Source organism: Glycine soja, chromosome 9 (genome assembly GCF_004193775.1).
Source record: "Glycine soja cultivar W05 chromosome 9, ASM419377v2, whole genome shotgun sequence".
Taxonomy (NCBI): domain Eukaryota; kingdom Viridiplantae; phylum Streptophyta; class Magnoliopsida; order Fabales; family Fabaceae; genus Glycine; species Glycine soja.
In genome coordinates this window covers 3,414,697-3,429,086 of record NC_041010.1, presented here as the reverse complement: position 1 = coordinate 3,429,086, position 14,390 = coordinate 3,414,697, and the positions used below count along the sequence as shown (strand labels likewise).

The following is a 14,390-nucleotide window of genomic DNA, read 5'->3' as shown; positions in this document are numbered from 1 at the left end:
GAATTTGAACCTTAATAACTTAAATCATATTTAGTGTAATTTTATTATGCAAATCATCGTTCAATCTTATTTTAAAAAATATAATACTAATAACTTAAGAGTTCCTACATCTATATCTTATTTATTTATTTTCATTATTAAGTCTTTATTCGATTCAATTTTGGGTATGTCTTTCGTATTTACTAGTTTATAAGTCTCATTTGTCTTTAACTTGAGATTGTAGCGTTATGTATATCTCATTTTTAGGTTGGGCTATGTGCATCTTAAACTCTCTCATGATCCTAAATCGACTTATTGTCAAATACCAAACTCAATTTCTAATGTTTGATTTTTGGTCTTGGGTAGGAGACCACAAGTGTCTTTCATCTTCTAATATGTTGGATCAAAAACTAATTTTATTCGTGGTTTGTGATTTGCCTTTGGAGAATTTTATACATGATGAGAATCGAAAACAGATTCTCTCATTAAATAGATCATTCTTACTCATATAAATGCAATGAAACCTTACAATATTACAACAAATCCTTTGGACTCTTCCAATGTTGGATTTGGTTGAGAGGATAAAAATAATGATGAAAATAAAAGAAAAATATTTATATTAAAATAAAATATAAGAGACATGAGACTCACATAATTTCTTCTCTATTTTACTCCCCCTCTAATCAACCAAATACAATATAAATATCTCTTGAAACCTCAATCTATGACCAGTTATCTAAAAAATTGCCAATTAAGAAGATAAGATTAATTTACGATATCAAGAGATTTTTCATTATTGAATCACTACAATCAACTCAAGTTTAAAACTCCTTGGACTTGTAAAACAACACCATTTTTACTTTTAAATCCATGATATATACCATATTTTTATTTTGAGTTCCTGATGATTTTTTTTGTTGTTTAAAATCTTTTATATATTAAAAATTTTGTTTCAAGTTCATGTTATTAGTTAAATGATGATGTAATATCAATCTAATGATTAAAATGTATTAAAAGGCAAAACTTTTAATATATTAAAGACTTAAAAAAAATTATCATGTCAAAACAAAAATTAGATATATGTTATAGATGTTAAACATATTTAATTCTTATTTTTATAATAATAATATAGATTACATTAGATATTTATACGACCGTAATTTTATTTTAAATAATAGTGTATTTTAATTATTTTTTATGATTAGTATTTTAATTTGTTATATAAATAATTTTCTTAAAAAGGAAAATGGTAAGGACTAGAAACAAAGAAGGGCGAGTGAAGAAGAAATCAAACTTCCGCACTCGTTTGGCCTTGTTCACAGTTCAACTCTTGTTCCGTATTATTTTCCTCTTCTCACGAAAACTAGCGTTCTCTTCTCTCTTTCTCTCTCTCTGAATTTTGATTTTGGATCTTAAACCACCAACGACGTCGTTGCATCATCACTTCCTTGTCGCAATTCGATTCCCGCATCGTTCTCTATCGCCGCCGCCGACGATTCAATTCCAATGGCGACGGAGCAGTTAATGTCCTCCGCCGGCGGCGGCAGCTCTCGCTACGTCCAAATGAAATCGTCTCCGCCGCCGTCGCCGCCGGCCGCGGCGGCCGAGGAGATTTCCTCGGTCCCGTCGTTCCGGCACAGCGGCGCCGAGGCCAATCGGATTTTCGAGGAATTGCCCAAAGCCGCCATCGTCTCCGTCTCTCGGCCCGACGCCAGCGACATCAGCCCCATGCAACTCTCTTACACAATTCAGGTTCAGTACAAACAGGTAACGTGCAATCTCTCTCTTCGTAAATTTGGAATTCTCAACAAAAAAAAAGAGAAATTTCTCTGATCGCAAGCACTGAAGCCGATTCTGTTAACCAAAAGCGAGGGAAATTGGATCCTAATGATCCTATATTTGAATCCGATTGCTTCTTCATACACTGCGTTTTTATATGTGCATATATTTATACGTACTTACGTATGTATTTGGCGAATTCATCGTAGAAGGTTTACTTTGAACCAGAGCTGCATGATGCAACAACGGTTCTGCAGTTTGTTTGTATTCTCCAAAAGACTTCAACTTAGTTAGCTTTTGTCTTTTCCTTTTAATTTTCAGTTTCCCCGAACAAAAGTTTCTGCTTTTGCGCATTTGCTTTTGGCCTTCACCAGCTTTTTAGTTGTTAGAGTTGAAAGTGTGTGTAAGAATTCTTCTATAGAAGACAAAAAATAAACGGAGGTGAACAATCCGTAGTATATTTATAATACCTGTATTGGCCTTGTCTGTTTCGCTGTGGGCCTGTGGCTGTGAATGGTTGGATGGAAGAACAACATTGGTTGTTGAGTATTTATTTCTTTTAGCCTTCCTTCCTACAGGAGGGTACTTATATGTCTCCTTTGCATTCCAGTTCAAGTGGGAGCTAACAAAGAAAGCCCATCAAGTATTTATTTTGCATTTCGCGCTAAAGAAACGTGCTTTTATTGAGGAAATCCACGAGAAACAAGAGCAGGTGAGCAATGTTGTTTACATTGATTTTCGGTTGATTGCCTTATATGTGAATGGATTTTGTGCGCATTTATTGTATTATTTTTTGGTGATATCATTTCTATCTAGCTAAGTTTGGATTTTGATGTAATGTTCACTGAAACATTATATTAAAGGTTAAAGAATGGCTTCAAAATCTAGGAATTGGAGAACACACTGCTATGGCGCAAGATGACGACGAAGGTGATGATGAGACTGTCCCGTTGCATACTGAAGAAACTCATGAAAGTGCCAAGGACAGGTGATCCCCAATGTGAAACTCCTGTGGAGCACTCTATGATTGAAACATGTTACTCTGTGGTCTTAATATCCTATAAGTTGATTTTTTGTGCAGAGATGTTCCATCTAGTGCTGCTCTGCCAATTATACGGCCAGCCTTGGGAAGACAGCATTCTATTGCAGACAGGGCAAAGAGAGCAATGCAAGGATATCTGAATCACTTTTTGGGAAATATCAGTATTGTGAACTCTCGTGAGGTATGCTTTGTGCATGAGCTTTTGAAAATATGTTTATCATGTTATGGAAAACAGTCATCGATTCATTGCCAGTTCATATGTCAGACATTTCAGATATACATAGAATGTTATAGTTTGATGTTATGGGTAGGGTTATTTATTAAGTAAAAGTAGAATTAGTTGTGTTTCCTTACTACTCTGGCAATGGAATAACTTGATTTTGGATATTAGTTTCATTGAAAGGAAGCCAGATGCATGATGATCCCACCATTGTGGGGGTGGTGTGGGTCAAATGTACACATCCAAACCCCTCATGAGTAGAATCAATTAGTACTAGATTGCAAGCTAGTAACTTTACTATTGCACCAAAACTCGCTCTGGGATATTAGTGTTATTGATAAATATCAATCATGTAAGTTTGCCAAGACACTGCACCTTTGCATGTGAAATCCATGCGTCTGATTACTAGATTTGGCAGGGAAGGCTAACATCATGAATCTGTTTCAAGTAAGGCTGACATGATTCTTGTTCTGGTTCTAGTCTGGAAATAGGCTCTCCACTCTTAGGGTTAAGGTTACATGTATAAGATCTTTCAAGACCCCAAATGGTGGGAGCTTGTGCACTGGGCTGCCTATTGGTTCTGTTCGGCTTGAATTTTAACAAATTGTTGCCATTTTTTTTACTACCGTATTTAGTAAATGTTATATGATATGGACCTCGGAACTTATAAAACATATTTTATTTTCAGTTGAAGTCCATGCATGCCTATTTATGTTTCTTTATTAGCTGTTTTGTTGGATATTTAATCTTCTCTATTTGATTTCTAGTTGAAACTGTGTGGTCTTTTATTTTATGATCACTAAACGCTTGTTTTTACAATAAGAAATTTTATGTTCTAGGTTTGCAAGTTCTTGGAGGTATCGAAGTTATCTTTTTCACCTGAATATGGTCCTAAGCTGAAGGAAGAATATGTGATGGTGAAGCATCTACCCAAAATCCAGAAGGATGATGATTCCAGGAAGTGTTGTTTGTCTGACTGTTTTAGTTGCTGTAATGACAACTGGCAAAAGGTATAGAATTCTGCTTTCGAAGTTGGTTAATATGCTTCACTTATCTTGGTATTGTTTAATTCTTTTTTGGTAACTTTTATTATATTTTTTTAAACTATATTATAAATTTCCTGTCTTTATATGTGCAGGTATGGGCTGTACTGAAACCTGGATTCTTGGCATTGCTGGCAGATCCTTTCGATACACAGCCTCTAGACATCATTGTTTTTGATGTACTGCCTGCCTCAGATGGGAATGGGGATGGTCGACTATCGCTGGCGAGTGAAATGAAGGAACGAAATCCTTTACGTCATTCATTCAAGGTGAGATGGGTGCTCTTTTATCTCCATTGTTGCTTCATAGTCATGTGCTTTAAAATAATGCCAATTCATATGGTCTTTCTGTTTGTTTTACATCATATCTTGAGTAAATCCCCAATTTGGTCCTTCAAAATTTTTCAGAACATCAATTGGGTCTTCGAAAGATCAGTGACATCAAATTGATCCTCAAATGGTAATATTTGGTCAATGATATCAATTTGATCCCAATAACTAGTAACTTTGGGAATTTAAAAGCTTTCTTTTGAGGAACAAGTTGATGTAAATAATCTTTTGAAGACCAAATTGATGTTCCAAAATTCTTTCAAGGACTGAATTGAGTTTTAGTCTTATGTAATTACTAGCCATTTGTGGTTGTTATTAGATGTATGGTGATACTATACAGAGAAAGACGCCTTTTTAAATCTTAAAAATTAACTGAGTATTATAGGTGACTTGTGGAATCCGGAGCATCAGAATTAGAGTGAAAAGTAGTAGTAAAGTTAAAGATTGGGTTGCTGCAATTAACGATGCTGGACTCAGGCCTCCTGAAGGCTGGTGTCATCCTCACCGTTATGGTTCATTTGCTCCTCCAAGAGGCCTAGTTGAAGACGGAAGTCAAGCCCAGTGGTTCATTGATGGGCGAGCAGCATTTGAGGCCATTGCTTTTTCAATTGAGGCTGCAAAATCAGAGGTTTGTTTTTCCAGTGTCATAACATTCAAGCCCACTCATGACATACATACATGCACACCTATAGATAGATAGATAGATAGATAGATAGATAGATAGATAGTAGATAGATAGATAGAGAATAATGGTTGTTTTCAAGTTTCTGTTCAATGATTGAGAGATTCATGCAGATATTTATCTGTGGGTGGTGGCTGTGCCCAGAACTGTATCTACGGCGACCTTTCCACACTCATGCTTCGTCAAGGCTTGATAATTTGCTGGAAGCAAAAGCTAAGCAAGGGGTTCAGGTAACCTTTACTATGAGCTCTCACTCATGCTTTGCCTTTTTAAGAGACATTTTTTTAATTACTTGAGTTTGAGTTGTTTAAAGAGATAATTACAATCATTCCAAGGATTTTAGTATGATGATGGCTTTCAGTCATCTTATCCACATTTGCTTTCTACTGTATTAATGTTGTGTCTTTCACTAGACGACTACTTGTTCTCTGTTCCTGAATTTGTTTTTCATTGCAAAGTGTATTGTGTTTAGTTTGGGTCTTGCCCAGTATGTGACCTGACTTGAGAACCCTTGGTTTGGCTGAAGCAAATGGATGTAGACCTGTAGATATGTTTGTGCATGTGTGTGTGGCATGAGGATTTGAACATTGACTGACTGCCCCTTGTAATCTTTCAAAGTGAATATTTTGTCTTCATCCTTGGACATTGGCCTAAATTTCATTTTAGGTACAACAAAGTTAAATTTTTGGTGCATTTTGCTTCTCCCAGTTTTCTGTATGCACACTTTGTTTCAACATTTTTTTTCTTTTCTAAATTTTGAGTCATTGCAAAGTGCATGAAGTATGGGTGCTTCAAGAAAGGTGTCAAATCCATTTAAGCTATGTATTGAAACTTGTCTAAAAGTTTGCTGTGTCACAGTGTCCATGCTTTTGCTTTGTATATGCTAGCCAAAATCCACGGATTTTGTGTAATTAGGTAGGGAGGGATGATGGTTTGTTGGAATCTTTGAATTGCATTGCATAGTACAAACTTGACATATGTGAAGATGGATCAACAAAATTCTGTTATTGATCTCCCCTTTCTTGATAGAACAAGTGGGTCCAAAATTTGCTTTATTGTTTGTTGATTTATGAATGGTGCTGGTTGAAGGTACATACTACATAGACCTGTAGTTTTCTATAAATGTTTTTGATACCATAATGGAGGAAGTAGATTAATTGAATTATTTTATTACTTAATTGCTGATCAGTACAGTCCTTACGATAATCAAGTAGTTACAAAGGTACTCAGCTATGATGTATGCCACTGGGATAATGCATGTTCCAATTGCTTTATTTCCATTGTCAAGATTTACATGGATTTTTAATGCAGATTTACATTCTTCTCTACAAAGAGGTGGCTCTTGCTTTGAAAATCAACAGTGTTTATAGCAAGAAAAAGCTTCTTAGCATTCATGAGAATGTGAGGGTATTACGCTATCCTGACCACTTTTCTACTGGTGTTTACCTGTGGTATGCAATTACCCAAAACTTGGCATTTAGTCTTATGGTTTTATAACAAACTTATGTTTTTTTTATCAAACAACATCAATTATACTGCACTTTTGTAGTTTCTTATTTGTTTGTGATTATTATACACAGGTCGCATCATGAAAAACTAGTCATTATTGATAACCATATTTGCTTTATTGGAGGACTTGATTTGTGCTTTGGTCGTTATGACACATCTGAGCATAAAGTGGGAGATTTCCCTCCTCTAACCTGGCCTGGAAAAGACTATTATAACCCAAGGTAAGTTTTGGGGATAGAAAATAAAATCACTAAGAAGCTTTGTAAGAGTTTGTTTGGTCATGCTATGAAATTGTTAAAAGACTATTATACACACTTCTATTATTTGGAGAAATAATAGAAGTGTGTATATGTGACAGTAGTAGCTCAAAATCTGTTGTTAAAGAGTAGAGGAAAATGTTTGCTTATATTATGCATTTTTTGGTTCAAAGGAGGGGAGAAGAGGGTCCCCTTGTTTGGTTTACTAGGGGAGAGGATGGAAAATAAAATCTTAGGACAATTTAGTCTACCACAGTCCAAAACTTATAAATCATTTCCCCTCCTCTCCATATCCCTCCTATATTGGTTAGGGAGGCACAATTGGGAGGGATGGATTTTGGCCCCTCATTTCTCCTCCCCTCCTTCTCATCCCCTCCAACCAAGCATTGTTAAGGAGAAAAAACAAACCAGAAAGAAAAATTATTTTTGAATTAAGTTGTTTCTTTCCAATCATGTTTTATAATTTTTATTTAGACATGTTTTTAGATAAGTAATTCTCAAAAATTTATAATTCTTCAGATTTCAGTTATTAAAATTGAACATGTATGTCTCATGGAAAATGTTTCCTCTACACCTAAAGTCTTATGCTTATCTTTACACCAAGCAATTTTTTGGTCAAAAAGAGAGAAAGAGACGGGTGGTTGATATGATTTCCCCCCAAAAGTGGTAGTTGTTTATATGTATGTGTTTAGGTGCAGAAATAATATTGTTGACGTTTCATATAGTGCATTTCCCATATGAATTCAAATTCACCTCAATGCTTTATTTAATTAACTTTTCAGTTTTATTCTAGCAGAGGCAATATTTGACATGGAAAACACTTAAGAATCCCAAGAACAATCTGATTAGGGGTAAAATAGTGTATGTAGACAGTCGACATATGATTTCTATATACATTAGTGCTAGTATTAATTACAATGATTTGATCCTAATTATACAGGTATATTAGTTCCTAAGATTGGTTCTAACATTTTACATATTGATATGATATGCTACAATAAATATCTATGAAATTCCAAAGAAAACAATTGGTAAGCTTGCACTTTGAATGTGTTAAGATATGTCATTCATTATTAATTGATCATAGACTAGCTCTTTCCTGTTCAACGATAGTAATAGATTCATTTTCAATTTTGACAGAGAATCTGAGCCAAATTCATGGGAAGATACAATGAAAGATGAATTAGAACGTGAAAAATATCCTCGTATGCCTTGGCATGATGTTCATTGTGCCCTTTGGGGACCACCTTGCCGTGACATTGCTAGGCACTTTGTTCAGCGATGGAATTATGCCAAGGTTAGTCTTATTTTGCAATTGCATTGAAGTCTTGGAGCATTCTGGTCCTATTCCTATATTCCCTAAATAGGAAATAATATTTTTTTTATTAACGTCAGAGGAACAAAGCTCCATATGAGCAAGCAATTCCATTACTTATGCCTCAGCATCATATGGTTATTCCACATTACTTGGGAAGAAGCAGAGAGATACAGATTGAAAGTAGGAACACTGACAATCATAGAGTTCTCAAGAGAGAAGATTCATTTTCCTTATCTTCCCAAGACCAAGATATTCCTCTACTTTTGCCTCAGGAGTCTGATGGGTTGGATACTCATGAAGGAGACCAAAAATTGAATGGGGTAATCTCCTTTTCACATCACCTTGACAAGCCAAGAAGGATCAGCAGTGGTCTTCCGTTCTCGTTCCGGAAGGCCAAAATTGTAGCAGTTGGTCCAGATACACCAATGAAGGGCTTTGTAGATGATCTAGATTCTGAGCATGGTCTTGAGAAAATGTCTCTGGATAGAGTGGCTCATTTTGATTTACAAAGTACAAAGCCACAATGGTGGGAAACGCAAGAACGGGGTGACCAAGGAGGTTTTGCTGAAGAATCAGGACAAGTTGGTCCTCTTGCTTCCTGCCGTTGCCAAGTGCGTTGTTCTCATGACCTACTTAAATATAACTGTCATTGACTTGTACAATTTTGTCTGTCCTATACCTTTTATATGTTTATCTCATCAAAGGTTCGTTAAAATGTAATAATGTTATTTTTGTTGTTAAATATTAGTTATTGAGAGAAGCCTGATATTTTTTTGGTAACCCTTGGCTTTTATCCATTTTTTTACAACATAAAGACTAATATCCATGTGAAGTCAATGATATTTTATCTCGCTGGAATTATTAAATTTTACGACGATGCACATTACATTGTCTTATTTCTTTTGTTCTTGTCACTTTTATGCTGTCAATTTTTCAACATTGGTTGTTGTATTTTCTCTCATTAAAATAACCTATTGATAGGTTATTAGGAGTGTGAGTCAATGGTCTGCTGGAACAAGTCAAACCGAAGAGAGCATCCACAATGCTTATTGCTCTCTTATTGAGAAAGCTGAATACTTCATCTACATTGAGGTATTAAATAAACTTCCTCCTTGTATCTCCGTTGAATTACAATTTTTTGAAGATTGATGGTTTTGCAGATGATTATACCAAAAGTGGTTTTACCTTGTTATAATAATAAATCCATCTAGAAAGCCCGCCAATAGATTGAAAATAAGTATGAAAGAACATGGATACTTATTACCTGAGTTACCATGTAATTATTGTCTATATTAACTAAAATGGCATTATTGTAAACTAAAATGATACTTATCACATCCTTAATCTGTTCTGGACCTTTCTCTGACTGTTCCATTTCATCCTTGGGAGTATATTCCAGAATCAATTTTTTATCTCAGGTCTTTCTGGAGATGAGATGATACGGAATCGTGTGTTAGAAGCTTTATATCGACGGATTATGCGAGCTTACAATGACAAAAAATCTTTCAGGGTTATAGTTGTCATACCTCTCCTGCCTGGCTTCCAGGTTCTGATTAATTTTATTCTTTTATTTTTTTCTGTTTCAACACTGTAAATATTGCTTTTGCATGAATGTAAGACTGATTTCTTAGTTATCTAGGGTGGTCTTGATGATAGTGGTGCAGCATCTGTGAGAGCCATAATGCATTGGCAGTATCGAACCATTTGCCGAGGGCAGAATTCTATCATGCATAATCTTTATGAACTTCTTGGTTCTAAAATACATGACTACATCTCTTTTTATGGCCTAAGGTCTTATGGTAGACTCTCTAATGGTGGCCCTGTGGCAACCAGCCAGGTATTCTTTTGCATCTGTCTACAGCCATATACAGAGTTAGTTTCAGTCAGCTTAATGATATGCACTTTTTGCAGGTGTATGTTCACAGTAAAATCATGATTGTTGATGATTGTATTACTTTGATTGGATCTGCTAATATTAATGATAGGAGCTTACTTGGCTCCAGAGATTCTGAGGTACAGTTCCATACCCTTTTCCCCTCATATGCTGCATGAGGTTGATTAGGGGTTTAAATTAACTTATACTACGTTCTCTGTCTCTCATTTTATGAACCCTCATTGAATTAATTTTCATCAATGCTAATTTTTACGTCATAGAAACAAGTTAGTTGATATTGTTGAATTTAGAGGGGGAGAGGAGAAAGATAGAATGCAATGTTTTACAGAGAATTGAGAATGGGAATGCTTTCTTGTTCAAGAGTGTGCGTGTGTACATAGAGAATTAGAGATTATACATAGCATTCATGTATGTAGACTCTTAATAGACTTAGTGGATACTATTTTCCTTGATTTATATTAATTGAGTGCAACATCCTAATTACAAATTCCCTTGAACACTAAGTGCATTTATCATATGATACATGAATGTACTATTTCCTAATCCAACTGATATAGTTAGCTTTTCTCGTCTATATATTTTATTGGAAAATTTGAGTGTAGACTGCAAATTTAATCCTCGGTGTTGATAAACTTCGAAGTTCCTTCTTCATATCATCAGTTTGACATAAATGTGATGTTCACAAATTTTGGGGGAACACCTTAAAATAAAATATGTAACTAATAAGAGAATAATTGCAACTGACAGGTACATCTTATTGCCAACACCTTTTTTCTCATTTTTAAATCGTGTATTGAATGCATAGATTGGTCTGTTGATTACTATTTGCTGTAGTTTTAAAACTTATATTTGACTTTTTAAAGTAATTTATTAATGCATAATTACTGTACCCCTTTCTGTTCTTTTAATTGTCTCACATATGGATTTCAGATTGGTATAGTTTTAGAAGACAGAGAGTTTATTGGTTCTTATATGGATGGAAAGCCTTGGAAAGCAGGAAAGTTTTCCTTGACCCTCCGATTGTCATTATGGTCTGAACACTTGGGTCTCCCTATAGGAGAGGTTAGTGACTTTTCATTCTTTGGTGAGTAGTTGTTTCATGTGCCTGATTTGTAATGGCTAATTTAATATCTTTTCCTCAGGTCAATCAAATAATGGACCCAGTCGTTGAATCTACTTACAGGGATATTTGGATGGCAACAGCAAAGGTAATTAAGAAAATAGAATGCTAATATTCATTGCTATTTTGACCTGTTTTTATATGAATAAATGGTGTTTTAACTTTTAAGTGATATATTCTTATAAAATTACTATTACATGAACATTTTGATTCGTAAAATTCATTCTTCTAAAAGTATTTTTTGTATAAATAATTATCTTTTAAAAGTGGCCTTTGCCCTTTTAATTATATCATTGCCCTTCCATTAAGTTCAGGATTGAAGACCAAAGTTGATTGTAGCTGTGATATAGATTTGCCTTTTCAATTTGTATGTGTTTTTTTTAGGCTTCTTTTCTTTTCATTTTTGTTATTTTGGCCAAGTAATAAATTACCTACTTCAACTTTTGGCAAATTGCCCCCGATGTTTTTGCTTTGGCAATTTTCTCACTTCAACTTTACACTTCTAGTAACTGAAAACTCTTTCTAAAATTATAACAGTCTCGTACAACTTCACTTCGAATTTCTTAATGCTAGAAAGTATTTGGTTAGGTAAATATGAAATAAATACAATGATATGTTTGGGAAAAAATAATAATGTAAACAAAGAAAAAAATGTATATTGCCAAATGTTAAAAGTTCGAATGAGTAAACCACAAAAAATTAAAACCTGAGGAAGCAATTCAGGAAAAACCTAAGGTTAACATTAGCATGGGTAGTTTGCAATTTAACCTTTTTCTAAAGCCTTTTTGTTATTTTAGAAGGATATCATCTAGTCTTCTAATTTGTATTTTCATAAATTGCTTTAGAAAATGTTAAATTACAGATTTATTGGCAAAAGGTATGTGTTCATTAGTGCAAGGCAGTAGAACAAAAGTGTTTGTATGATAGGGTTACAGCTAGTGTCGGGGTGACTTAAAATTACCTAGATCACTCCGGAAGTCTACTTTGTCTACTTATCTTTTTACCTTAGTTTTGGATGTGCTGGCTAAGCATATCAAAGAGCCAATTCAACAAGCATGCTTTCTGCAGATGTATAATCCTAATGGGAAAGTCAAGGGAGGGAAATAAATGTAAACTAGTGTTGTTGAGAAAAGCTTTGGAAGCACATTGTTACTGATTAAATAGAAGTAGAATGGAGCATTTGAAAAGTAAGTTTAACAAGGCGCGCATTGACAACTAGCTTTGACTTTAAAATTGAAGATCATACTATTCCATAAGTTACTAGTTTGAGTATTTTGAATGTATCATACTAGCAAATGAAGATATTGACGGAGTTGTAATTCAAGGTAGTTGAGATAAAATGGAGAAATGTCAGAGTCCACAGAAAAAAAATTTCCACTTTGAGATTCAAAATGTTATCTTGCATTAAATGTTGGGTGGTAAAATGTCCTCAAGAGCATAAGGTCAGTGTTGAAGAGATGAGGATGCTGTTATGGGTTAGTGGCTTGTGGACATACAAGACATGACAGGATCAAGAAATAATGCTTATAGTAAAAATAGAGGAAGCACTGACTGAAGAAAGTATGGTAGAATCTCCCTTAAGTTGTTTCTCTGCATCCGAAGACTGATAGAAGCCCTTGTAATTTGTAAGGAGAGTTAGACCAAATGGAGGATAGCCCTTTGAAGTTAAAAGTCAAGGGAAATTGAGAAAAATTATTGTCGAAATCATTAAAAAGACAGACTTAAGATCTAAATGAACTTGCCGAGGATTTAATTTTATGACACTGATCCATGTACCTAATTCTCTACCAGAAAATGGATTTTCCAAAATATCTAACACAGCCAATTGTTGGTGTGGGGAATAAAAGACGACTGGAAATGACATCTGTGATCTGCTAAAAAGACACAGGTCGATAGTATGTGCTTGAACTTAAATGGCATGAGAATTTTACTGTTATCTGTTGTCTTCCAAAGTCCTTTTAGAGTGCAATGCATGCTTCAGGAGTATGACATTTTTCAGATTACTCTTTAGCCCAATCCCCTTGGGACTTATTTAGATTGCATTACTATTTAGTTGTGCAAGAGATTTATGATTGTATGTTCTAAGTTTTAAGCGGTTTGTGATGTAAATGATTCGGATAGACCATCTATTCTTTCTGTTTATGTTTCCTAATATTTTCTAGGTGATTGAATACCCTCTTTAGATCTTATGATGTTTCTGAATAATACTGATTATTGTCCTTGGATACGTTTTACAGACAAATACTACAATTTACCAGGATGTCTTTTCTTGCGTACCTAATGATCTGATACACACCAGGTATGTTAGTAACAATTATTGCCCATCTTACATCTTTTGAAGAAACTTCTCTATTGTCTTGCCCTAACATCTAATTTAAACCTAATGTTTCTGCAGACTTGCTTTCAGACAAAGTGTGGCTTTCTGGAAAGAAAGAATTGGTCACACGACCATTGATTTAGGAATAGCCCCAGAAAAATTAGAATCCTATTATGACGGAGGCATTACAAACACCGATCCCTTGGAGAGATTAGCATCAGTGAAGGGTCATCTCGTTTCCTTTCCCTTGGAATTCATGTGTCAGGAAAGTCTAAGACCTGCTTTTAATGAAAGCGAATACTACGCTACTCAAGTTTTCCATTGAGTATGATGTCTCCGAGTATATAACTCGTCTTGGGTTTTTTCTTTTTCAATTTTTACAGGGAATTTGTAGTTTAATACTTGCAGAATTCCTTTTTATTACAATTCTGCAAGTGAGAAAAAGAAAAGTGGGGTGGGGGTGGGGGGAGACAGGGTATAATCACCATATTCTTGTAAAGAATGTATCTGTAACTGCTCACTGTAAAAAGAACATCAGTTTAATTTTTATAGAAAAAGAAAAATCTGTTCAATAATATGCGCTGATATTTATTGTCAGATATTTTTCTTTCTTCGTTCTTGTTTTTCCCCCCACTATATCCTAGGTGAGTTTCAAAGATTTACAGTTTAAAATTTTAGTGTATACACTGTTAGTTTCAGGAGCTATTACAGAGGTTTCAGAACTACTTTTAAGTTTTAACTACAAATCAGACTGCCTCAAATTTCGGCTTTCTATCGATTTGCTTTTAAAATGCTGCATCATTTCATTACTTGCTTTTTCCCCCATTATTGAATTAGCCCTTGTCTCAAGTAAAAAAAAAAATATCAATTTTTCCTCTTCATAATGATAAACATTATTTAA

The 14,390-nt window shown here is 34.6% G+C and overlaps 1 protein-coding gene across 2 annotated transcripts; it reads left to right on the top strand.

The window, feature by feature from the left end:
- Positions 1–1,245: 1,245 nt before the first annotated feature.
- On the top strand, positions 1,246–14,099 carry LOC114367832 (phospholipase D zeta 1-like). Of its 2 annotated transcripts, XM_028325039.1 has the most exons (20): positions 1,246–1,746; positions 2,369–2,470; positions 2,622–2,746; positions 2,840–2,981; positions 3,860–4,030; positions 4,159–4,332; positions 4,778–5,020; positions 5,188–5,304; positions 6,386–6,525; positions 6,655–6,804; positions 7,981–8,137; positions 8,236–8,769; positions 9,140–9,250; positions 9,558–9,704; positions 9,798–9,995; positions 10,070–10,171; positions 10,983–11,114; positions 11,195–11,260; positions 13,410–13,471; positions 13,568–14,099. In XM_028325039.1, exons 1-20 carry the CDS (start codon positions 1,486–1,488, stop codon positions 13,812–13,814), a joined length of 3,381 nt encoding a protein of 1,126 aa, XP_028180840.1. In that variant the 5' UTR covers positions 1,246–1,485; the 3' UTR covers positions 13,815–14,099. The 2 variants fall into 2 exon arrangements, with proteins under 2 accessions (XP_028180840.1, XP_028180841.1); XM_028325040.1 differs by lacking the exon at positions 1,246–1,746 and having other exon boundaries at positions 2,363–2,470; positions 2,647–2,746.
- Positions 14,100–14,390: the final 291 nt, after the last annotated feature.